This window comes from Uloborus diversus, unplaced genomic scaffold (assembly GCF_026930045.1).
Source record: "Uloborus diversus isolate 005 unplaced genomic scaffold, Udiv.v.3.1 scaffold_486, whole genome shotgun sequence".
Classification (NCBI taxonomy): domain Eukaryota; kingdom Metazoa; phylum Arthropoda; class Arachnida; order Araneae; family Uloboridae; genus Uloborus; species Uloborus diversus.
The window spans coordinates 108959-136926 of NW_026558666.1; the positions used below are offsets into that span (position 1 = coordinate 108959).

The following is a 27968-nucleotide window of genomic DNA, read 5'->3' on the forward strand; positions in this document are numbered from 1 at the left end:
TTCTCGCAAATTTGGTAACATTTTAAACCGCAATAAGTGCCTACAATAATTGAAATTTCCCAAAAAAACTAAAGCAAGTGTAAGGGGAATATGGACAGCTGCATTTTTTAAAACAGTTCGTACATCAATAGCCATACAGAGAAGGTTTTAGATGTAAAAAAAAAGTACCAGCAGATAAATCTTTTTAAACATGTAAAGTTTAACTTCATTTTTCGGAAAATTTTCAAATTTGTATACGCTTAAATGTCATGCTTTCGTTTGTTTTTATACTTATTACTATTTTAGTTTTATGAGTTAGGAAGAAGCTCGATTTTTAATCCCGTCAAAAAGGTTTGTTTTGAGTTCTTTCGCTTAAAACAGAAAACAAGGGCAAGTAACGATTGTTTCTCATAACTATTACTGACCCGGGCAACGCCGGGTATTTTTGCTAGTTTAAGATAAATAAATACCTTTGTGCTGAACAGTAATGTAAGACAAACAACGTTAGTTGCAAATTTGTGCTTCTTCTAACGTTGTTCGTCTTATAATACATATTTAATTAAATATAAGTAATAATTTTATACAATTTGCTGCATTGTACCATTTCTTGCAAAAGTGTTTATTCCTAAATAAATCTAAATTTTGAGAAACAGGCAACAATTTCTAACTCCCGAGTCCTCAACAAAGGGTTGTGGTAGCCAGAGGTCAATCTTGGCTGCATCACACAATAGTGTCAACTTTTCATATTTTTTAGAGAAAAATACTTTTTTTTTCATTAAAAACATTTGAGTTTATAGTGTTAAATGAGTGGGAACATAAATTTAAAAATTAGGTCAGTTTGTAAAGTAAAAATTTACAACAAAGAGAAAAATCAAATATTTCCCTTTGTGGTAGAACATACTTTTCATAGTAAGAATTGAAAATAAATAAATATATATGTATATAAACGATTGGTTATCTTTTTCCTTGCATCGGAACCCGAAATTTGTTTTTAAAAACTTCCTAATCCAATTTCGGAATCAAAGGAACAACTTGCAGCTGCCCCATTTAATCATGAAATCCCAAAACTTTTAACAGGCTGTAAAGCCTTAACCATTTGAGATTCACGATAAATATTTTTAACACTTTCTTAAATGCACAAAAAAAGTAACCATGCCAAGTTTAATTAAAATTCGAGACTGTGGATGCTAAGCCACATTTTTGGATTGACTTTTGCATTTTTTCTAAAATAAATAAAAGAAATAAAAATATTATTGAAAATGATGAATAAAATAAGCAGATATAAGGTTAAATATAGTAAAAACCCACCCAACATTTAAAATAATTGAATTAGTTGCAGGATGCAAAAAGATTAAAATCTCAAACGAGGCGGCATGCAACTTTTGATGCAGGACGTGTTTGACGTCGCTGGCATGATTCCAAAACATACGTTTTCGGCAGAATGAAGATTCCAGGGGGAAAAATAGAAAGAATAGGACATCGGGGACCGAAAATTAAAAAAAATCCTATTCTCTTCCAATTTTTGAGAAAAAAAAGGCTTGAAAGAGGAAAAAAAAAAAAAGAAAGAAGGAGGAGGAAAGGCTTTAAAAGCCAATAGAAAAGGCCAGAAAAATCTCATTCCTGCAGAAAACAAATTTGAAAAATCAGAAACTTTGACTGTAACAAAATGATAATAGTACTCAGGGCAGCTCTAGAATGTTCTGCTGCCTTAGGCAATATTGACAAGTGCCCCCCCTCATTGAATAATAATAATAATATAAAATAATAATATTTTAATATAATAGAAGTAATAGTAAAGAGTTAAAATTAAAGTGAGTTTCTAGTTAAATTTCAAGCTGGGTTTTGCATATCCAAGCACTGATACACACTTTAAGTTATCTTTTTTAACATTAAAGTAGCGCAACTTATGTCACTCAAACGGCTATTAATATTTTCAAAAGTCTTTTGAATCATGCAATTTGCTGCCTCTAAAATTAAATTGAATTTCTAGTTAAATTCCAAACTATGCTTTGCATGTGCAAGCACTGGTATACACACTAAATTATTTTTATTTTTATCATTGAAGAGTGAATCTTATAGCCCTAAAACACATATTCATACTGAAAAAAAAAATGTTTCAACATCAAAATTTGCCGCCCCTAAAATCTGTCGCCTAGGTCGCCTACCCCAAGAGTCGGGCCTGATAGTACTAACAATGCAAAAATAAAACAATGAAGTATGAAACTGAAAATATCATTTCAAATGCCAGAAAATATTCATGTTTTTTTTTTCTTTGGCAAGCTCTGAAAATGTTCAGTGACATGACTAACGCAATTAAAAAAATAGTTTATCCAAAGTAGTACAAGTAAGAATAACTTTCAATTATAAAAAAATATTTGAAATTTTTACAGGATGCAGAAACAGTTTTCTTCTTTTTTTTGGGGGGGGGGGGGGGATTTCATTGTAGGTGCTTGAAGCTTATATATTCAGACTTGACTGGTAAAAATCAACTGCAAAACAGAAGATGTCTTTAAAAGCAGGAGTTTTTCGTTCAAATCACGAGGCGAGGGCTGAAAATTGTTGCATTGGTATTATTTCCTTCTCTTATTTCTGTTTTGTCTTCTGAATTATTTCTACTTCTTTTTCTTTCATTTTTTCTTCAGCTTGGATACTTTGAACTCTCTCTTGAGCTACTTTTGCTGCTTTAAGGTTATTTTTTTCCAGAGCTTTTTTTAGTTTCTGAAAGCTTCAGCTATCAGCTCTTTTCTTGATGCTTTGGTTTAAAGATTATACTTTTTTTTTCATTCAGAGCAAGTTTCACTTTCAATAGATGATTTAATTCTTTCCATTTTCTTCATTTCTTATTCACAATCCTTACCTTTTTGCTCCTCTTCTTGCTTCTGTTCCAATTTCAATTATGTTGCCAATGTGCGCAGAAACAAACTACGCAGCTGAACTTAGTCAAATGCTCTGCAGTAAGAAAGAAACAAAATGGCGTTTAGGCGTTACCTACGGAAAACGCCTTGAAGGTAAAGGGGGATAGAAAGACTTATTTGGGACTGCTCTTCAATTGCAAGCGATAAAAAAAATTCTCTGATATTAGCAGAAATTTCCTGACGTTTTCCAGAAAATAAAACTTCCCTGAGAATTCCCTGATTTTCTGGTAGCATAGCTATTTTTCTTAAACAACAAGGTGCGAGGGTAGGGCACATTTAATGCTATTTTTTAAATTATTTTCAATGTTAAAGCTATCAGTCAGATACTTTTCAAGAATTTAATTATTAAAAAATTTTTCCTGAAGCACATTTAAAGAAGAGCGAGTAGGGCGACAAAAATTACAAAAGGTGAGGAAATGTAACCAAAATTTCCAAAGGTGACTAAAAGTGAGAAAGGCAACCGACTCCTCGTCCTGTCATTTGCATAGTTTGTAAAACAACATGAAATTCCATGGACTTTTCAAAGAAACAGCTGTATTTAAGTCTTTGATAAATGGTACAGCAAAAGTTTATAACAAGTATTTGTATTTCTGTATTTTTTTTAATGGCCATTTAAGGATCGAAGAAGGGATAGAGTTACAATCTTATTAGCTTTCAAGTCCCCCCCTCCCCAAAAAGAAAAATCAGGTCACTATAACTTAGAAGCATTTGATTGTAAGGATAACAACCATTTGTGTGACTAGGTCAGGGTTGCAGCCTAGAATCAAAGCAATCAATCCCTTAGGTATTTATATTCCTTGTGTTAAACAATCAGTAAGTTTGAATGGCTCTTAAGCAGCAATGTAGTAGTGTTGTACTGATTGTGCAACGATTTTCAGATTCTAGCGAGGCATTTCATTTTATTTCTATTTCGGCAAATAAGAAGAATTTGCTTTTAACACTGAAATCATTGTTATACTTCGTTTCACTCTAACTTGGCACTGGAGAGAAAGCTAGGCAAACCGAATTGCAGTCGTTGTCGAGGAAACGAGGTTACTCTATACAGGGCGCACGCCAGTCAGTGGCGCGACTTGCCGAATTTGGCGAGGGAAATTTAAAATATCAAGAACAAAACTACTCTTTAATTTTTCAAAGAAATTAGATTTGTTTCAAATATATATTTCATTGTATTTTTTATGACAAATGCAAGGCTGTGAATGGGATCTCATTTAGCAATGGCAGAGAGCTACTGGTCACCAAAGTAATTAACAAATACTTTTGAATGATTAAAAAATTAGCAGAAAAACTAATTAATAGTAATAATTAAAAGAAGAGAACATGCTCTGACAGACGCATACTCTGTCTCTGGTGATTTCTTTGTTCGCTGATAAAAAGCATGGGCCCACATGCCAAAATACTGACAATCCAGTATATATATAATCTATTTCAAAAGAAAAGGCGACGACAGGCATGTTCTTCAAAGCGCATGTTCGTTTTCTACTGTAGATCAACACTGTTCATCAACAAGCCGTTAGCGAAAAAAGTTTTCAGTCCTTGCCTGCAATTTTATTAGTTTGTTAAGAAGTGGAACTTTTACCCAGCCTGTGACATGGAAAGCTTACCATTGTTACCCCCCACATCCTTTACTTCTGTTTTGAATAACTTCTCTTTAATTTTTCACAAGTGCTCGACTTGCTCTTTGCAGCTGAGAAATGCATCCTAAGTTCGTTAAATCTTTGGAAAAAAAAAGAACCTATAATATTTATAGATTATTTTCCATAATCCCACTGATTTAAAAATTCAAATGTAACAACCATTATTTCGGCATTTGGAAAAGCTGCCAATGTGTCTTTTTATACATATACTAGCTGCGTGCCCGGCGTTGCACGGGCTACCTAAAAAATGTAAGAGCAGTCCAGTTGATGCTTTTGTAGTACACTGACACTAGTTTCTAATGCGTTAAGGAATAAATAAATGCGCGTAAAGCAAGGTTTGCAAAACACCAGTAAAACATATTTTTGCCAAAACACCTCATCAACGTTAATAATCGTTATCAATGATACAAGTTATGAGTACATTTTCAGTCAGCACAAAAGGGGAAAATATATGCATTATCAACTATAATCTTTACTCACGTTAAACTGAATTACATCTGATAGACTATATCGGAAATATTTATGCACAATAACAATCCGCTTTTTACATAAAATAGTCTACTACCCGGCGTTGCCCGGGTGTTTATTAATGCAACATACCACTCGGATAAATATTTGGATGGATTCTATCTACATGGTCGTACAAGAATTACATCAATCCGTTTTCCAGGTACAAACCCTCAAAGAACTTGTAAATCACTCATTTACTTTACGACGTGCACGGTCCTCCTCGAAAATGAAAGTTATGTCATGTGACGCGTATTTAACAATCAGGCTTGAACAGAACAAAAAAAAAAAAAAAAAAAAAAAAAAAAAAAAAAAAAAAAAAAAAAACAGCAAAATTTTGCTGCAGATTACGGCAAAATAATCGAAAAGTAAACAACTTAAACACCCTGATTACAGGAAAAGCCTTAAAACAAAAGCCTAATTTTATTTCTTTATATTCGAGAAAAAAAATGGCAACCGATCTTTCATCTCAATGATTTTCTTCACCGCTATACATTTTAGTAAAAGCATTGTTGCGGAAAGTTGAGATGAAGCACTGAATAATAATTTAAATGGAGGAAAGCCTTCGAAAAATAGGGATTTGATTTTGAAATCTAAGAGTCATAATTAATAGTTTTTAATTGATATCTCCGCTAATTATTATCGGAGGATTATGTTAAATAGCTAAACATGAAGACGGGAGGATTACGAATCCATCGATACCTGGTTCGATGGTCAGTTCACTGTCGTTCGGGAGAAGAAGCTTGGACATAGATAGATAGATAGATAGATAGATACTCAGATTTTATATGTATAAGATGTTTGAAACGCTTTAATAAAAGATAAGGTTTCCATCAATATTTACATTTTTAGTGTAAAATAATATGTTGAACAATTACTTTTCTTGACTATAACATATTTTGTCATGGTGTATGAGAAAAATGTAAATTTTTATTTTGTTCTGAACAACTGTTTTTGGAGTAAAAGCAATCTTGAAAGAGTTTGAGAACCTGTTACACACAGAAAAAGAGAGATCTATGTAGTTTTGGCAGTTGGAGTTAAGATTGTATAATGCAGCATTGTTAAATTTAGAGCCACACATTCTAAAAATGCAAAATCTTAATATATAAAAATCTTCTGTGCGGACGTTTGTCACCATAAGGCTTTTAAACAGCTGGACCAATTTTGATCAAATTTTTTGTGTGTAATTAAGTTGTGGCAAGCATGGTTTCGAAGCACGATGGATTTAATCAGAAATGTTTTTTTAATTAATTAATTAAAACATTGGATGGTTATGTCTCCTAAATGATTTAATCAATGTATTGTATTTTTTGTTTATTTGGCAAAATATTTCAAATAGTAAAGAAATGTTTTTTGTTTTTAAAGAGTGTTTAGTCATTTTAGTAAAAGAATGTTTATATTACATCGGGAGGGGGGGGGGGTTGGGATGAGTGATTTTCGCTTATTCAGAGAACTGTTTTTTACCTTTATTACTTTTTAAACGATATCCTTTCCATTGTTTTATTCTTTTTCATATGGGTGATGTTGCAGCAGGATTTCCCCTTTATTCTAGATGGGTAACTAGTTTTTTACACTCAATATCTGTTTATGCTTTTTATCCTTTGAGTATGGCTGAAGGAACAAACCATCAAGTACGGGAGAAAAAATAGTTAATACAACAATTGCTCAGTGGGCATTAGATAAATCAAGTTGTAATAAATATACGCATTCTGACACCAAGCAGCTTAAAACATTTTCTTTTTACGTATTTTTTTAATAAAACGGTTTAAACACCGGATAGTTTATTGAAATTTTTTAACTTTTCAATTTACAAAGTTTGAACAGAACAACGTATGTCGGGTCCTCTAGTTAATTTATAAAAATAAATGCAACTGATTTCAATCAATGATTTTGTTAAAAAAATCACTTGATTGAAATCAATTGATTTAAATCAATGATTTTTTTAAAACAAATCATTTGATTGAAATCATGATTTTAATCACGATTTGAATTAAGCTGATTTAAATCAACAAACCCTGATTTTAAACCTCCAAATTTACGAGAATTACTCATACAGCGTACAATCTCGTACCTTTCCCTCCAGTGCCAAGTTAGATTGGAACAGACTTGTTTCATTGGAATCAAGAGGGTGTTTAAGGGGTTTTAACACCCCCTTAAGTCAGGGTTTTAATATTTTCAAACTAAATATGGAAAATTTGCACATTATCTGGCTTGGGCTAATACCAAAGTAAATTGCTATATACGCTTCTGATGCATGAGAAGAAGCAAATACAATTCCTTAGATTGGACAGCTGTATTGGTAAGCGCTTGCACCATTTTCTGAAGGTGCAAAACAAGACTGATTGAGATAAAACAAAGCTAGGAGTTTACTTACACAGATGAGTCAAATTAACATGGCACTTTTGTCTAGATTTTTTAAGAGTCATATTCCAACAGTTTGGGAAATAAACAGTTTGGAAAATCTAAAAGCTACAAGCAGGTTTTGATTTGTAATAGTAGTGCAGAAGACCTCTTATCTTCAGTATTTTTTTTATTTTCATACATAAATAGCCTGAATCACCTCTTGTATGTGAACATTCCAATAAAACTGAAAATAAATACAGGAGCAGAGTTCCACACAAATAAAGCCCTGGGTATGAACAGAAGATATGGATTTGCCAGCTGTCAAAGAATTTTTTGCAGCATTGGCTGGTTATCTGGAAGGATTGTATCATGCAATCAAATTTCAATATATGAAATGGATAAGGGGAAATGACATTACAGTATGAAATCCCAGACTTTGGAAAACCTGAAAACCCAAACTTTTTTCCTTAAATATATTTTTTAAAATCAAAATCTTTGTTTTCAGTTTTAAAAAGTTTAAAACTGCTAACGTTCGGTAATTACATGTTCAAAACACAACACTTTCAATTCAGCCTTTTTTTGAAATGTTTTTCGCTGCCAAGTGTTCCATGTAAATAAGAGTTTGTATTCCGAGAGAAATTACACAATAGTTAATTTGGCATTTTAAAGTACTGAGTAATAGGTGATTGACCATTTCCTTGATAATTGAATCAAAATAGTTCTCTTTCAACTCTATGGAGAGAAAAAAAATAATACTGTGACATTTACAGCCTGCTGCATGGGATATGATTTTAGTTTCTAGGCCATGTAAAGCATTAGAAAAGGTAACAGTTTGAATGGGAGTTTCATTTTCGCTTTCTGCAGAATCGGTATTCATTGGTTGACCTCTTGCCTGTCAAAAATTGCTCATTCCAAAAAAAGCCTTTTTCTGCTTCAGACAAGATGGATATATCATTTCGAAAACAATCCAATATTTCCAAACTCAAATTAACAATAAAAAATTAATTTTGGCGGTTCAAATAATTTGTTACTTCAGGGCTTATTATTTGTCAAATAGATGTTTTTGCCTTCATCTTAGTTGGAGAAAAAGAAAAGTTAGCTAAATTGTAAAATTCGTTAAATAGAGGTTCGTTAAATCGGGGCCCGACTGTACCAGAAAAGCATGTTTCTAATTTTTCATTAGAATAAGTAATATAAAACATTACTTGGAAAATTGAAGGCATGCTCTGCAATTAATTTAATGTTCATAATAACCAACTGATATCATCAAATATTAAATCATAGAATTAACCAATAATAAAGTACCTAGTATTTATTTATATGTTAAAATAATGTAAATATCTAAACATTCTAAACACAAAATGTTTCACTTTTGTAAGACTTTAAAAGTAATATCATGCATTCTTTCCTACTAGTCTATTATTTAGTATTGATTTTTAGGGAAGGATTTAACAATGTCATAAGTTAAAATATGTAGACAGATTAATGAATTTATATTTAAAAAACTGAAATATTGCACCTATAACTATCAAATAATTACTTAAGTCGCATATCCACCCTTGTATATATAAATAACATCACTATTGTTATAAGTTTCAAAGCTAGAAACACTTGAAGAATGTGTAATGCAGTACATTTTTATGTAGCTTCATTTTAAAACTTAAATTTTTTTTTATGAAATTATAAACTAAATATACATTGCTAACAAATGTTTTATTCATTGTTGAATGAATTCTTTCGGAATTCATTCAACAATGGTTCAATACATACAAATCCAAGAGTTCAATACAAATTTAAAACAAATATGCATTTCTATTATGATTTATCATAAGGTACAATTTTCAGTTTAAAAGACAATATCAAATTGTAAACAAAAATTTGCAACTAAATTGTTTCAGGCCGAAGCGACCAAATTACAGCTCACAGCCAGGTTGAATCTCTAGTAAAGATGATCACTTTTATGTATAATGATACTTCGCTATAGCGTATATAGCTAGTGCGTTTTGGGTCCTTGATCATTATAAAACATTGTGTCACAGTGCATATATTCACCGTACTAAAGGTTTGAATCATCATAACTTAAGTAAGTTACCTTCAGGTTTTGCTTTGTTTATAGTAGAGCAAAAATTCCAGAAATCAAAAAAATCAGGAGGCATGAGTTTCAAGATATCTTCAACAGTTTCTCCACTTTTCTTATTCAGAGAATCTCCTAAAAATCCATTGCTTTTTGGCTCTACAACTTTTTGAAGGGGTTGCTTCTGCTATAAAATAAAATATCCTGTCAGTTTTGATTAACCCGAAAGTTTAGTTATGAAAGTATAAATCTAGATTATTTTAATTCTTATTACAAAAAAATTAAAAAGAATTGGAGGCTTGCAACAAGATCAATATTGAACTTAAATTCGAAAATAACAAACTCTGACCAACACTAGTTAAATTAAAAACAAGAAATAGGGAGATGTAGTAATAAATAACAGAGTTTATGTTTAGGCGCTATAGCCGGATTTTTACGCTAATTCTTTGTAAAGGGATGCAACTTCGGTTCTACTCGGCTTTTAAGTCAATCAGAAGCAGGGCCTGATTGAGTAAAAATAAAGCTTAGATGCAGGTGAATTTTAGAGCCCCTCTAATCAAACCTTTTCAAAGTAGTTGTTTCAAAAAAAGGTAAGAAGGAAAGAAATTAACTCATTTTGGTGCCCAGGTCTATAGACCTGCAGGATTGTGCATTAATCAGGCCCTGTTGAATAAAATGATCTAAACCAGCCATAGCTAAGATTTCTTTTCTTCTGTCAAGCCATACTTGGGACAAGTATTTGACTTAGGCTGCAGCATCAAAGACAATGAACGCATTAGAAACTTATTTATCTTCGGTAATGTTGCTCGAATTTGTCTAACAAAAAAGTTAATTGTATCTGCAACTTTCAAAAAAGAAAGTACTGGAAAAAAAGATTATGCAGAGTGCCCAATAGGGTTTCCAATTCCGCGGGATCTCAGGATCCCTCATGATTGACTTCAGTCTACTAAAACTTAAAATTTTAATATAAAACAAAAACAAAAAGTGCTTTTTAGGAACGATGCTTTTGTTACTTGAACTAATAGTTATCTCGAATTCCGTGCACCAAATGCAGAGCATTTCAAAAGTCACATTCCAGTTAGCATTTTGCGTTATGTACGCAAAAGTGTGCCGTAAAAAAGCCTCATGTATCCAAAGCATCACTCTCATAAGATGGGAAATGATTTTTACACAAAAAATAATGCCATTGATGAAAACGTGTGCTGTGGCTCCACTACAGTTGGTTTTAATGAGACTGAATAGTTGTGGATATTTAGCAAAAGATCCCACAAACTTCTCACCTTCTAAAACAGATTTTTCTTTTCCTATGGGAGTCATATTTGGGTTTTGCTCAAGAACTGCAAATTCGGAACAAAAACTATTATATATTTGATTTGTGTATTACTGTATCCCATTTAACTTGCATCGAAAAATTCCCTCAATCATCAATTGCTCTCAATCCCACGGAATTAATTCAACTAAACATCATGCAGGATCCTGCAGGATTCGGGATTGGAAACCCTAGTGCCCATGGCAGGGGAGGGGGGCAGTTATGGTGGCACTTTTAAGGATTGTCTTAAGGGATCTTTGTCTTTTTTTTGACCAGGGGGGGGGGGGTGAGGGGTGGATGCGTTCTACTCAGGGGCGGATCCAGACTATGGATTTGGGGAGGGGAACTTTTCTATCAAATATGATTGTGGGGGGGGGGGGGGGTATATGAAATTACACATTAAAAATAACCATAAATATTGAGTTTTTACAACGTATCTACTGCTCCTTAATGCTTCATGTTAAAAAATTTTATTCATTACAAATTCTAAAAGTACAATTCTTAAATAATTATTTTTAAAAATTTGTCCATTCTTCTATTTTTAAGTGCTTAAATGAAATTTGCAGCAGTGGTTTAACCAGAAAAAGTTTTAGAGGGGGCACTTTTAAAATTTTCACTATCTGACAGAGATTCCGGGGGCCGTCCCCCGGAAAAAATGTTGAAATTTTAGTCTTAAGAACGCAGTTTTAGACGGTCTCTGGTGATGTTACGAGAAAGAAAGGTTCGGGGGCCGTCTGCGGAAATTAAAGTTTTAAAAACGCGATTATAAGCGATATTTGTTGACGGTAGATAAGAGATGGGATTTTTTTGGGGCTGCCTCCGATCGATTTTTTGTAAAATATATTTAAATCGATAATCCCTCCGCTAAATTTTTCGAAATTGAATTTCCAAAAACAGAGTTACAGACTAACTTTGACAATGCTTTGAGCAGTACGGTTCTGGGGCTTTCCCCAAAAAATATTTCGAAATTGAAGTCCTAGACAACGAAGTTTTTAAGCGATAATCGGTGATAAAGGATTTAAACGCTCTCCTCATTAAATTTTTCAAAATTGTAATTTTTTAATGTTCAGATTTTCTACAGGAGCATTCGGACCCTTGTCCGGAAATTTTTCGTTATTGACATCTTAAAAACATGACTGTAGACCATATTTGGTAACATCAGGGGTTTGGCAATTTTTCAAAATTGAAGCTCCAAAGAAGCAATGTTAAACGATTCTCGATGTTATTAGAATGCGAGGTGTTAGGTAGTTAGTTCTCCCCGTTTAAAATTTTCAAAATTGAAGTCCTGAAAACAAGATTTAAGAAGCACTTTAAAGGTATTGGCGGAGGAAGCGGACAGCATAGCATTATGAAGACTTTCTTATTTTTAGACTAACTAAAAAAAGGCGACTGTTCCCAAGGTACATTAAGAAATATTTTACAAAAACATTCTAGGGGAACGGCCTTCTGGGGGAACACGGGTCCTGTCGCCCTGTGCCCCCCCCCCTCTCGCCTCCACCTCTGATAACGCCTCTGAATTGCAAAAGCTTTACAATGATCAACCCTTCACCAAATAAATGCAAAATACAGTTTAAACTGGTTTGTGTTCAAAGAGGCTTACTTTGAAAGGTTACTTGAAAACAGATACAAAAAGCAAGTACAGAAATTTGGGAGACTTATAATGGCCCTAAAGTGGATAAATTGAACTACGACTGGAAAGTTGTATTGTACCATATCAATGAGTCTTAAAAAATAAGTACGATGAAAAATATTTACTCTCAGTCCCCGAACTCGAATTTTTATATAGTTAACTTCCCGTAGTCTTATAACTTAGCATAGCTTATAAACTGTGACGAAAGCATTTAATTTTTATATTTTTCTATAATATAACTATCTTTACATTCCTTCAGTGCCGGATTTTCGGTTTTTCAGAACTGGAGCAAATTACATTATAATAGGTGACTAGTTGGCGAGTTATAACTTATTAAAAGTTTCCCCTACGATGAGTTCCCTCTAAGCTATGTTAACTAACGCCAAAAATTAATCCTTTAAGTGGTCAACTACAGGTGTTTTTTCTTACTCTGTTTTCCGCACAGTTTTAGGTTTACTTAAGATTATTTTGTTTTGTCGAAGGACATTCCCCAGTTCCCCTCTTTAAGTCCGCTTTTGCAATTTTTTCCTTGCTTTTCCCTGCGCCTTTCTTCAAGTTCAATTTTTATGAAACACAAGAATTTTCCTACACTCTGTTCTAAAAATTTTTAGGTACAGTTGTGATTTTTGGGAGGAGGGGAACATTTCCCCAGATCCCCACCATGGATCCACTTCCGCTATTGTCACATCGCTTTTCCTGGAGCCTTTTGTCAAGTTCTAAAAAACGGAAACATTTTCCTGTACTCTGTTTTCTGAAGTTTTAGGATCACTTGGGATTTTGTTTTGGAGAAGGACGTTCCCCAGTTGATTTCTTTGAACCCGCTTTTGCAATTCTCCCCTCTCTTCTCCCTGCTCCTTTTTTCAAGTTCAATTTTTATAAAACAGAAGAATTTTTCTGCACTCTGTTTAAAAATTTTTAGGAACACGTGGGATTTTTGGTGAGAGGAGAACATTGCCCCAATTCCCTCCTTGCATCCACTTTTGCTCTTGTCTAATCGCTTTTCCTGGAGCATTTTCTAAAGTTCTAACAAACGGAACATTTTTCCAATAATCTGTTTTCTGTACAGTTTTAGGATCACTCGTTATTTTTCTTATGCAGGGAAGAAGGGAACATTCCCCCCCCCCAGTTCTCCTCTTTAAATCTGCTTTTGCAATTCTCTCCTCGCTTTTTCTTGCGCCTTTCTTCAAGCTCAAGTTCTATATAACAGGAGAATTTCGCTGTACTATGTTGTGAAAAATTTTAAGTACATATGAGATTTTAGAGGAAGGGGAACGTTCCCCCAGTTCCCCTCCATGGATCCGCCTCTGCTATTGTTTGATCGAATTTTCTGGAGCTTTTCCTCAAGTTTAAGTTTTATTAAACAGAAGAATTTTTTTGCACTCTGTTGTGAAATTTTTTGGTATATATGGAGTTTTTTTTTGGGGGGGGGGGGGGGGGGGGGAGAACGTTCCCTCACTTTTTCTGGCGCCTTTCTTAAAGTTCAAGTTTTGGAAAACGGAATTGTTTTCCCGTACTCTCTTTTGAAAATTTTTATGTATACTTGGGGTTTTGGAAGGGGAACGTTCCCCCAGTTCCCCTCCCGTGGATCCGCGCCTGGTTCTACTGCATTTGAAAGGAATACAACATTGCTCCCCAGTAGGCGGGGAGGTAATATGTAAATTATAGAACATATCTTTTCTGAAAATTTGACATTAGCAGCTTTTATGGAATAAGTCCTGTTATTGAAGAATAAAGTGATTAAAAAAAATGAATAAACATGACAATACAGGGTGGTGACAGGAAGTGTGAGAACAAATTTCCCTGATTTACGTTACCAATGATAATGGTTTCCCCTCTTTGTCCAACTTGAAAACTATTGTATGTTATACAAAATGCAGCATTTAAAACGTTTAAGCTGTTAAAGTTTTAAAAATATGATTTTTTTTTAATTAGAGAAAAGTTTTAGAAAAACTTATCAAATACACTTCATTGGAAAAAAAAAACCCCTAAGAAATAGTTTTTTAAATTATAAACATGGAAATATTTTAGGAAGTTTGTAACAAATACTTTACTTCCAGCCACCAATTAGCATAAGAATTCGAAGAAATTATCAAAATCCCTCATCAAAAACATAAATCTAATCACGATAAAACTAAACAGTTAATATTGAATTAATTTTGAACTAAATTTTCAAGCAGTATAATAATTGCTGCAAGAGCAACAAGTAGCAGCGAAAATATAGAAGTAATGTAATTATACTTAGGTAAATAGATATATTTTTGTAAAACAAACTGAAACCTTTCGACATCCATTTACACTGAGCTATTTTCTGATCAAGAACTTAGGTTTTTATGAGTATAGTTAATAACTTTAAGACAGTGGTAGCAACCTTTGGATTGTCGATCTCGGGATTTTCTCAAATTTTCATTCTTTCTTGTTCAATTTTATATTGCTATTAAATTTATCCATGGGTGCAAGTTTGGTGATGTGTTCAAGACGGAAAATATTTTCAGCCCCTCGCCTCAAGCATGCGTGCTTAAGGAAAAATTTATGTGGGTAAATGTTGTAGATTTTAACAATGCCAGTTTTGGAATCTGATTTCAGTTTTAAGCTTTTGACTTTTCTAACAACACGAACTTAGTTTAGATTGTAATATTTAAGCGTTTTGATATTGTAATTCCAAAAACCAAAAAGCCGCCAATAACGGGGACTCTTGGGGATTTTTCTCCAGAATTTTTTTCAAATTGAAGTCCAAAAAACGCAATAGTAGGCCATTTTGATAAAGTTCAGGGAAAGGAGGGGTTCAGGGACTCTCTAACATCATTTTTTTCAAACTGATTGCCTCAAAATCACAATATTAGGCGACCTTCAAAAATATTAGAGAGGGGGAGGGGGGGCTGTGGACTCTCCTCGAAATTGAAGCTTTTAAAACGAAATTGTACTCCATCTTTCATAACGTTTATACGCTTTTTGAATGCATTATCGAAGGGATGGAGTTCAGGAACTCTCCTTCGGCAATATTTCGAAATTGAAGTTCCATAAACGCAATTTTAGACGATGTTGGATAGGGCTAAAAGCGTTCAAGGCTCCCCACCGTTAGTGTTTTGCCAATCGCAAACATTTTTATTGCAGCAATAAAATCGCTTGGGACATAAGATTTTTCACTTTTGCAACATAAATCAATTCTGATCGGAAAGTCTACCCAAGTTAGTGCCAATTTAACCAGAAAAGAAGGAAAGGTGGGGAAGGGTATGAGCGACTAATGATAATAAACTGGCACCATTCCCCCATAGTCTTCATTTGAAAATAAATTATTTCGTAAGATAGCAGGTGGTGAAATTAGCCATAAAAAAAAACCACTTCAGTGAAGTAGATACATTTTTTAAATGAGGTATACTTTCCAATATTCATTAATTTAAAAAAAATCAATAGGGGAACTGAATCCTCACCCCAGGGAGGGCCGCCGACTCACATCCCTCTTAAATCACTCAAATATAGCCTAAAGTGACATTTTAAATATTTCAGCTTCAAAAAATTTTCGGAAGAGAACTCCCGAACCCCTTCTTCTGAATTTACCACAAATATCCTAAATTTGAGTTTTAAGAGGCTTCAGTTTCTAATACTTTTTTTTTCTAGGAACAATACCCCCCTTACCTATATACATGACTTATGACCGCCTAAAAGTTTTAATATTTTAATTTCGGAAACTTTTTGAAAGAAGCTTCCAACTTTCTTCCCCCTAAAGTTATCTAAAGATATCCCAAAACAGAGCTCTTAAAATTTCAGAAACAGAAATATTTCGGGCTGGGCGGCGGAATACCCCCCCCCCTCTCTTTGTGTTTATTAAAGCAGTATAAGTTTGTGTTTAAGATTTATTTTTCTATTGAAAGAGCAACTCTCCTCCCTACATCACCAAAGACAACCCCAAGTTTTAATACTTCAATTTCGAAAATGTTCCGAGAAAGACCCCCGAATTGCGTAACTCTTAACTTGCTCAAAAATAGCCAAATTAACAGTTTAATACTTCAGCATGGAGAAATTTTCGGGGAAGAACCCTCCCCCCCCCCCCCCCCCCGAACTTCTTCCCCTAAGTTCACTAAATTTGACTTAAATTTGCGATTTCCCCTATTCATCACTGAAGTTTAAAAAATTTAAGTTCTAAAACTTATTGGGAGAAGGCCTTCGAATTCCTTCCTTAGTCCCCAAAGATAACCTAAAGCTGAGTTCTGAATACTTCAGCTTCGAATTTTTTTCGGGGAAGGGGAACCCCGAATCCCAAGACGGTCTAAAGTTGCGCTTTTAAGACTCCAGTTTCGGAATTTCGCCTAAACAAAGCCCCCTCCCCCTTGACATTGCCAAAGACAGCCTAAAAGTTTTAAGACTTCAATTACAAACACTTTTCGGGAGAGGGTCCCAAATTCCCTTTCTCCTATGAAACTTAAGTATAGCCTCAAACAGTTTTTAATACATCAGCTACAAAACATTTTCTGTTTAGAACACCAAAACCATCTCAGCAATTCACCAAAGATTGCCTAAATTAGTGTTTTTAAGACTCCAATTTCCAATTTTTTTTTTAAAACCTCCCCACACCATTAAAGACAGCTTCAACATTTTTGACTTTTAAATTTTTAAGAGTTTGCCAGTGGGAAAACCCCAAACCACTCCTAGCTTCATTAATGACTTTGAATTCAGTTTTTCGATATTTTATTCTGGATCCCTTGAGTAGCCACCACTCCCTCGTTTTAGATTGTCCAAAAATACAAATGTTTTAAGACCTCAGTATCGTGGGCTAATTTGCGGACTCACTCTCTTTGCTAGAGCAGAGTTTTTTCGCAAATTCGTGTTGCCGTTATTTTTCTCGTTTCCTTTTCTTTCTCTGCCCCCCCTCCTCCCCTCATATTTCCATTCTAGAGAGTGTTAGATTGGAAGACATTAGAATTTAGTGATTCCTCAAGTCCAAGAATATTTTACCAGAAACATGTTGAAAATGCAGGAACAGTTGCCCATCGGTGTTTCGAAACAAGCTCGAAAATTTTCCCGCTTTCCAAAATTCCCATTTTCACTAAAATCTTTAAAGTCCCTGATAGTTCCTGTTTTGCCTGGTGTGTGGACGCACTATGTTGTGGCGTAAACATTTCACCCGTCAGCAATCACTCTCAATCGGGGGTTTAGATTCAACTCTAAGACATTTTTTGAAAAAAAAAAAAAAAAAACGAAAGGATGATCCGAAATGGAAAGAGAAAAGGCTAAATTTTCAAATAGAGACGATTAATTAGATAAATCAGGGAGAATAATGAGCAACTTCGCGGTCTGCAATGCAGTGAGTTGGAAATAATGGAGCGAGTCTAAAAGCCACTCCTTCCAAAAGCACGTTGCAAACAAAACAAGCCCATGGTTGAAAATCGAGAGAGTGTCGATGTAATTTCGTAGTTATAGAACGGTTCAATAATTAAAGCATATTTTTTAAACACTCAATTTTTCTTTTTTAAGTAAAAACTGAAGGAAAGTCATCGAATTTCTTTCCGTCTTGACCTCTGTCTCGGAAATTTTCACCAGGACGGAAATCCGTCCTGAGATGGAAGGTCTTGCACCCATGAATTTATCGTCTACTAGTATCAAAGAGCTGCCTATGGCGCCTATTGAACTGAGATGTGATGTTCAAGGCAAAAGTTGATTTTGATTCAGCATTCAAATTCCAGCAATTACATTAAAAACGAAAATAAGTACTTTTTAAGCTTTTATCAACATCTAATCTAAAAATAAAGATTTCTTCCTAAAATCGCAATTATAAGATGCTAATAACTTTAAGACAGCAGTAGCAACCTGTGGATCGTTGATCTCGTTTTTAGTTGATCGCAACAACATGCTGGACCATGTTTTTTGTCAGATCAACTTGAATAAACGTTATTTTCTGGAGGAAAATTGGGCTCAACTTCTTAATCAAAAGTCATTTGAATTTTTTCCAAAGCTTTTTTGTAATTGCTGAAAGAACCATAATTCCTAAATTTCATTAAAAACTACTTTTTGCTTTTGAAAATTTCCATTAAAGTTACTATATAACTTTATGGAAGTTACTATATTTTGATTACAAATAAAACGTAGCATGAATGATTTACATATCTGTTGCCAGTTATCAGAAAGGAGGATCATCCCTTTCCCCCCTACAACAAGTCGATCTTAGTGTCCACCAACTAGGGAAGTTGATGGACAGTTAATTTAGGTTGCGTACCGCTGCTTTAAGACACTGAGTAAAGGCAAGAGTGCTAAGGCAGAAATGAGGACTTCTTCTTTGTCTGTAGGGGTTTTATTTTACATAGAATGGAACGCGTGAATAGAAAATTAATGTTATGAAAAATAAACAACCCTTCCGGCACAGAAGCAGTCTTTGTAAGTGAATCCTGGTTTATAAGTTGAATTTCAATACTTGGAAGTTACAGGAAAAAGGGGCACAAACACGTGGCAGCCTACAATTCGTGCTCAATTAAATTTACTTTTTTTAAAAACAGATCATCGGTGGATAATGCACCATGAATTACGGTACTTAATTTTGCAAAGCAAAGATTTTTTTTTCATTCAATCATTTTTCCATGAATTTTAGTTATTTTTTTCGAAATTCCCTGATTTTTCGCTGATTAATAAAGTTTCCCCGACTTTTCCATGATTTTCAGGTTCTGTCGACACCTTGCAATAGTTATAGTGCTCATTAGCTACCTTACATAGTTTTATGAGGGGATTTTTCTGAAAATAGGATTTCCCTGTTGACTGTGGTCAGAGTAGTGTATGCAAGTCAAAATATAGAACGAGACATTAAAGATAAAACATAACTTTATCTGTCCACATAAGTACCAAAGAAGTTGAGACACATGTCATAAGACTTGATAAGCTTCAAAAAGCTCTCTTAAGAAAAACTCGGGGCTTTGTGCATGGAAGAAGCGTTTAATGGCTTGTTTGACTTCAGCATTGCTTCCAAAGCTCCTTAAAACCGAGATTCTTCTATAAAGCTTGAAACAGATGGCAGTCACTTGGTGCAAGATCAGAACTGTGCAGCAGATGATGTAAGCGCTCCCTACCAAGAGTTACAACATAGTTTTGTGTTGTCATCAGAGTGTGGTCTCAGATTATCATTCAACAACAGAACACCAGGCTGTTTTCTTCCGAATCGCCTCAATCAATCTGGATACAGTATCGCAGTATACTGTGTAGCATTGTCCCGTATGCAAATTCCTGATGTTTTTCTGGAGGTCTTTTTGAAGCTTATCAACTGGTATGACAAATGTCTCAATGTGCTTGGTATTTATGTTGACAAAAAAAAGATAAGTCATGTCTTTCATATATCTTTATACTGCTTAACTTTCATACACATCTCTGTCCACAGCTACCATGGGGAAACTTATTTTCTGCTCATTCTCGTATTATTTACATATTAAAATAATAATAATAATAATAAAACTGTGGGAAAACATTTCGATTTAATTCATTTTTATACTGATTACAACTTGTGGAGATGATTCAATAGAGCTCACCTTTCATTGAAAAAATAATTTAACTACTAAAACCAAATAAGACACGTTGGCAAACTTCGGATAGAGATCCTCTTCAGCAATTTTTTAAAGACACTAAAACGGCTGCAAAAATTCATAAGGTTTGGCATTTCTTTGACAAGAGATTCCTAAGTTATAATTTTTTGCTGAACTCAAAATAAATTATATTTCACACGTTGGGGAAAATACTTCAAGATACATTTGGACCTCTAACTCTGAATTCTGTACTTCCTGAACTTTTTATTTGGCTAGGAGGTTGCTGACGAACACACAATACTAACTCTTCGAATTATTTATAAAATAGCAGAAAAATCGAGTACAATTTTTACTTTATACTATAACAGCACATATTTTTGCAAGCCGTAATTTTCATGAAAAGGAAGATTTTGGTAGTTTTGCGAGCTGAAAGTTTGAAAAATTTTATATGAACAGAACCAAAAGTTGAAAGATGTCATGGAAAAATATTTTGCAAGGTTCAAATTTTCATGATTACAATGAGCATGCAAAAATTGAAGTCTCACAAAAATAAATGCTTTTACAAAAGTTGAAAAATGAAAAACTTTGAAAACTAACTTCAGTTTTATTTGGTACTGGAGATAAAAATTCAGAATATGGTCTGCGCTGGCCCACAGTGGATTGAACCTTTGGAGTAACTGGTAACTTTGAGTCCTCTTGGCGGCTATTATTGTACGCATTTATAATTTTTAAAAGAGCTTCCTGCAAGAGCAAAATGTTGATAAAACATTGGTTGAATCAATGTACTTTAGAACCCATAAATAAAATTGGGAAATTGTTGTAATACAGTAGAATACCTTTATAACGTTGATCTATCAAACGCAATTCTCTATAAAATTCACATTTTTAGAAGTAAAAAATAAGTTTTTTAGTTGAAAGAATGCTTGCATATAAGTGAAGATGACCCCCTTCTTTTAGGAAGAGAATCGGGAAAAAATCAAAAACATGCCTATAAGTCGAGATCCTTTTTTCTGAAAAAATTGGGAGCTTTTTGCCTTTCTTATCATCAGCCTATCAGTTCAAGGAGAAGAATAATTCTTATTGGCTGGGTAAAAATGTCTTTTACGCTTATCTTATTAGTTGTTCAGTGTGTGTATGTGCTCTGGGTTGCAGATAACACTATTGAAGATCCTTTTTATGAATCTCGAACAACGTATTGAAGTTCTGAGCAATATGAGCACGCAAAATCAGTGAGAGAATTACAGTATGAAACCCCAATTTCAGAATCTTAAAATCCGGAAGACCCAAAACCGGAACTCTTCCGCGGAAATATTTGTACTTATTTATTTTCAGTTTTAATAGTTCAAAATTGGTTATGTTCGGCAATCGCTTGTTGAAAACACAGTACTTTCAGTTCAAACTGTTTTTTTCGCTGCCACACATTATGCGCAAATAAGCATTTTGCTGTAATTGTACAGCACTCTTTTAACACTAGAACCGCTGAAATTTCCGTATACCTAAAGCCGCGGACAGGGGTCAATTTGACCCAAAGCTTAAAATGGGTTCTTTGATGTTTAGGAAGAGGTAAAAAATATATTTTTGATGAACAAGAGTAATACTAAGATTATACAATATAATAGTAAGATATAAAATTCTCTCCCATTAACTTTAATCTTTGTAGTGTAAATTTCCTCCCAGAAGTAGTTTTTCTGCTATTACATTGTCCACAGAAAAATTAGATACGGTATCTTCATTCGAGGAAATATTTTCTTCATCTGGGGGCACATATTCATCATCGCTGAAAACAACTTCTTCATCATTATCGTTTTCGGATTCATTTCTTGATAATTGTTGCATATATTCGAGGGCCTCGCCATTTGGAACAAAAGTTCCTGATTTTATTTCATCTGGATTTGAATTTGACAACTTTTTCGTTTTTGTACATATTGTCTTTTCCTTCCAGAAGTAGTTTTCCTGCTAGTACATTGTCCAGAAAAATTAGATACGGTATCCTCATCCAAGGAAAAACTTTCCTCATCTGGTGGCACATATTCATCATCGCTGAAAACAATTAATTCATCATTATCGTTTTCAGATTCATTTTCAGATAATTGTATCATATATAAGAGGACCTCACTAACTGTTAATTTACGCCTATTTCTTCCAGCCATTTTCACATCAGATCAATTTTATCTCCGTGTAAACAAGGCACCAAAAAATCGAACAGACTGGTACAATCAAACTATCCAAGGCAATGCGAACAACCAGTTGTGATGTCATAAAGAACAGGATGTGCGCTAGTTCACCACTTTCCCTTCTAGGCCGAAACAAAAAACATCAGAAAGAAAACATTCCTTGAATACACTAACCAGACGCATTTTTTCCACAAGGAACGATAACTTTAGGAGAGGGGGGGGGGGTGTCTGCAACACTTGTTACTACTACTGCAGGCGCCCCTTCCCCCACCTGCACTTCTGTTATAAGTAGCAATTAACTGACCTTGAAGTATTGTTCTGCCTTCATCTGGGAAATAAAGAGAAAACTGAGAAAGCTTTTCCTATTCTAGGAAACGTTGAACTACAACTTTAGTGCTTGTGATTATAATGGGGTCAAAATGACTCATTCCGTGGTTTTAGGTATAAGTATTAAAAACAAAAAAGTGGTAAGTATTTAACGTATCATAATTTCACAGATTATTATTGGTATAAAAATAGGAAAAGTCACGAATTATTTTTTCAATTTCGTTTGTAATTTTTTGAGGAAATCGGAAACAAAATTGCTTTTTGTCAAAATGACCCCATCCGCGGTTCTAGTGTTAACATCCACTTTCAGTTAACAATACTTTACTCATCCTCTCATAAGTACATAGGAAGTTTATTTAACAAAAGAGCAAAATTATTTTTATTGTTTACATTGGCACATTGCATAATACTAAAAGCAACATTTACGAACTTTGCCCTGCTGCAATTTGTCTCCAACTTTTGTTTTAACATAATGAAGTATGCTTTCATTCAGATTGATTAAAAAATAAAAGAAACTCAGTGCGAACATTTGCAAAACCAGAAAAAACATGACAAATACCTCCTTCCAGGAGAGTTTTCGCATCAGCATCCACAATCCAGAAAGGTCACTGACCCGAGCATTCCGGATTTAGGGTTCCATACTGTATCATAAGAGTATGATTTCGAATTCTTTTTGGTTTGAAACAGCTTTGATAATTAAATGCAGACTGACAAAAATGTCTTATTTTTAACAAGGCAGCGAATATTTTCAATCAAATCTAATTTTAATTTGAGATAGATTTATATCAACTAATAAGTTTGCTGTGTGCATTATTAACATTTTTAGACCAAATAAATTTTGGAGACTTCAGGCACTAATTCGCCCTTGAACAATCAATTTACCAGTATGTTTTGTAATTGTCCGCAAGCTAAACTTGTCAACTAAAGTGATTTTGGGAATAATATAGTATAAAGTCATCAGAAATTTGGATGCAATGACAAATAAATTGGTTAGCATGTTATATTTTGAACTGAAAATCAAATTTGAAAACAATTGTTCGAATAGAGTAAAAACTTAATTCACAAAACGTATCTTTCTTTCAAAATATGTAATCAATAACTACAGAAAATACAGTAAAACCCCTCTTAATGGACACCCCTCTTATGCGGACAATTTTTAATTCCCCAGTTCCAATGCAAATAACAGTATTAAACCCCTGTCCTGCGGACAACTCTCTATTGCGAACAAAAAAATTTGTCCTGTTAGTGTCCGCATTAGAGGGATTTTACTGTACTATTTCCCCTTTAAAAAGTCTCAAACGTCCTTTAATGGGTTAAACTTCCTAATATTATGGACAATAGAAATTATATTAAAACTTTAACTATTTAAATTGGTAATTCCCTTAGAACAGCCAAAATTTTACTGTATGGCCAAAACCTAAAAACACGAAACCTCTGATCCCATATTGCACGTTATAACATCTTCTACTGTACCTGTACTTTTGTCCTAAATAATATGATTCAGGAAAAATTACCTTTGGATTATCTGCATCATCACGGTCATTTTGCATTTGTCTTGTGGCATTTGTATCGTTAACCTAGTAATAGGAAGCATAGTTAGACAAATAATACATACAAATCAAAACAAAGAGATGCATAAGTCCAATTCCATCTAAATACTGTCAGATCTTTAGCCAGGGTGCCCACCTAGGGGGGTTCACGGCACAGACTGCACCCAGGGGTCTGTCCAGGATTTTTTGCAGGGTCCATTTTTTGTGAAAAATCAAATAATTTTGTGAAAAATGAATTAATTTTGTAAAAAAATCAAAAAATTTCGCAAAAAAAAAATTGTTATAAAATGAAATTTTAGAATTTAGAGATGGCACAAACTGCATCAATTAAACTTAAAGTTGAGTGTTTTCCTCTTCTACGTCGAGAAAATCATTCCGGATTTTTTCTGATATTTGGCGGGGGGGGGGGGGGGGGCATCGCTCTTTCAAGTATCAATATTTATCTACATTCTACATTATGCTAAATTATACTAGATATATTTCTGTACAGTACTTAAAATAATTGTAACAAAACTATAAATAAATAAAATAAAATTCAGAATAGGGTTCAGCATTCAACTTTTTGACCCAAGACACTCTTAAAAAGCAGAGAATTTCGTTCAAAACTTATAAATTCCGTGATTTTAACAAAAATAAAAAGATATTTCAATTGTTTACCTCTTAAAAAAGCGTAATAATCATTAAAAATTCGAAAAATCGGATTCCCATAGCGGATGCAAAGAGATCGCAATTCTCAAAGTGAAGGCATCAGAAGTATAAAAACGGCTTGTAAAAGAAATATTTTTGATAAAATTATTTTAAAATTGCATTTTAGAGTCCTATGACAAACATATCATTAATATCTGTGGACACAGTTGACCCAAAAAATAAAATAAAATAAACCATCTATTCAGCATTTTGATTTTTGACTCATAACAGAAAATGGAATTTTGCTTTAAAAACTTGAAATGAGAGTTCTAACAGAAATAAAGAGACTTTTCATTTACTTGAATCCTAATTAAGCGAAGTTAGCTTGAAAAAAGAACAAAATATGATTCTCATATCGGATGTTAAAAGATTGCATTTTTCAAAATGTAGACATCTAAAGAAAAAAAACGGTAATTAAAAGAGTTTATTTAAAGTTAATCATCCTTGTTAGCATCGAAAAATCAAAACCCATATAATTTTCTCCCAAAATAACAATTAAACATCGCACCGCACCGTAAAAACGCATATATTGACAAGCTGGCAAAATGATGAGAATATTTTCTAATCAAGTCATTATAAAGATTCAACGCCAGACGCTAAGTGATGATAATTTTGAAGTTGGTAACACTATCTGAAGCGATCATATTTTTTCCTCACCCTTACTATCCCTTTGCAGTTCTAAGTTCATTTCGCAGATATATATTATTATTGTTTATTAAATCATGAGCGGAGAAAAGTGCTAACCAATGCCTTTTCAGAAAAGTTTACAAAAACACCGCTGCTAATTAGCTGTGATAAAACAAACAACCATTATATTTATTTGGCAGTAGCAATTATTTATCTCTTGCAGGAGCATCCCAAGAGTGCCGATTTTTTTTTTTTTCAAAATTAGCCGATTTTGTATAAGCTGATCCCTCTAATTTGACTTAAAAAAAGGTTCCAAAAATTATCGGTTTATACACAGAAATATGCGTTATTTTGCTTTCAGATTTGCTCTTTCAATAAACAATTTGACAGATCCGATCTTGTTTATCAGAATTTTGTGAAGGGTCCGTTTTGTTTGATCGGGATTTTGTGAAAGGTCCGTTTTGTTTGATCGGGAATTTGTGAAAGGTCCGTTTTGGTTGATGGGATTTTTGTGAAGGGTCCGTTAACGGACCCAAATATCCTCTGGCCAGACCCCTGGCACCATTGAAATTTTTAGGGGTAGGGTATTTTTCCCCTTCTTGTTGAAGGGGGGGGGGGAGGCACCCTGCTTTATCTCTATGTTTTTATTTGGTTTCAAACACTTGACACTGTAGTGGAAACTTCTCATAACTTGAACGTTTCAGCTGGTCCCTTGGGACTTCGACTTATCGGGAGTTGAGTGTAATAGTTCAATAACTAAGAAATTCTCAGCTTGTCAGCAAATGTAAGTCAGAAGTTAAAATGTCTAAGGAATTTTTTGTTGGACACAAAGATACATCTGATCATTCATGGCAATTTATGTGGGATAATTAATTGAAATTTATGTGGGCTACATCAAGTTATCATGCGCTTGATGTGAGGCGTACAAACTACATCATTCTTTTGGTGCATAACTACCAACGCGATTTTTTGTCTCCTATTTAAAAATTGGAAATCAATTTGGGATAAAGTAATCGCTTTAACAATCAGGAAACAGAAATTCAACTCAAAAAATAACAAAAGTGTCTTACAGTTTCAGAGGATTTCTTTTTACTGTCACCATGCTCAGGATGAAAAAAACTCTTTAAATGTTCTGGATTCTTTCTATAGCAGGAAGAACCATATTTGCACAAAGGTTTATCTGCAGTTTTTTCTTTTCAATGTTTTTGTTTTGACATCCATTATTTGACCAATTTAATTAGCAATTTGACAGGCTCGAAATGAAACACAGAAAGCAGAAATAACTGCGCGCCAATTCTTACATTCGACTGATGAACCTCACCGGTCGACCGGTGAGTTACCGGTTGCTAGCCACAGCGTTCTTGAGAGTTACCGGTTAACTGGTTGCTTCCGATGTCGTTCTATGAGGCTCACCGGTTGATCTACCGGTCGACCGCAACTCTAGCTGGTTGTTTGGTTGATGGAACCACGTGACATTTTTGGCCAATTATATGTATTTTGCACCTGCGTATTATTCGTCTGCGTCATGTCTGCGCAAGTAACTGGTGATCAACAGAAAGCTTTCGATGAAGCATTGGTCCGTGAACAGCAGTAACCACTGACGTCATTGCTGTCACGTGATGAACTAACCGGCCGTTACCGGTCATGCTGGTCGAACGTAAGCTCTGGTTGTGTTCGACGAAACTCACCGGTCGACCGGTAAGTAACTGGTTACTAACCGAAGCGTTCTATGATCAGTCGGTTACCACAGCGGTTACCATTCTACGCAGTTGATTCGTTGATTGGAGCACGTGATCATTAGCTGTCACGTGATTAACTAACCGGTAGCTCCCGATCGAGTTCGTCGAACGCAACCAATAACTGCACGCTTCAAAAGTTTTTTTTTTTTTCTTTTTTAAACCCAAAAATATCAAATTGAATAAAAAATGAGTTAAAAACTCTTGACAAGTCAAAAACTACAATTTCGTGAAAATTTAGCCAAACTACAATGACAAGCTGTAGAAAAATCGAATTAAAAAAAAAACAAAGCAAGTATAAAACATCATAACATAAATGTTTAAAGATAAATTTAACTTGTTTAACTTAAAGAAATGCTGCTTGTGATTTTTTCTTTATTATTATTTTTTTAATTGTTTTTTTTTTCTTTTTAAGTTAGAAATTGCTTACAAACATCTAAACTCTAATTGTCTTCTGCACTCCCCAGATCTCGGATTCGCGATCGCGAATCTATTTATAACCTTGTACCTTGTGCAAGTTTGCCTGCTGTTGATTAAATACAAAGTTTCCGTGGCTTTGCAAGCGGTCTCGTTAAACACAACCTTAGTCGATGGTAATTGTGTTTCCACATAGGAATGTAGCATACGTTTCTTTACAAATCAGTTCACAAAAATGTGATTTGTTTACATGCGCTGTCATTGAGCATAAACAAGCATGGTAAGTGGAGAGTTGTACGTTGTTCTTTCGAAAGCATCGAAAAGAACATGACCATACCAAAAATAATTTCAACATGAATTTTTTAGACATTTAACGCCAATTTTCGAGTTTTTTTAACAAACTATTCCGAATGTTTCCTCCATTCGAAATCAAAATGCCAATGTCGCCGAATCAAATGGATACGGAAGATGTTCATGACATCATAATTAGGCAACAGAAAGTTATTGAAAGACTGAAAGAGCTCATAGTTGAAAAAGATGAAGAAATTCAAAGACTAAGATGT

General features: G+C 34.0%; 1 protein-coding gene across 1 annotated transcript in view; it reads right to left on the minus strand.

Annotated features, from left to right (window-relative positions):
* LOC129233511 (histone PARylation factor 1-like) overlaps positions 1–26537 on the minus strand; it is a 38653-nt gene extending 12116 nt beyond the window's left edge. The window contains 4 exon segments of the mRNA XM_054867528.1: positions 9471–9639; positions 20485–20628; positions 23903–23965; positions 26323–26537. Of these exon segments, the coding sequence (XP_054723503.1) occupies positions 9471–9639; positions 20485–20628; positions 23903–23938 (349 nt within the window). The 5' untranslated portion in view covers positions 23939–23965; positions 26323–26537.
* Positions 26538–27968: the final 1431 nt, after the last annotated feature.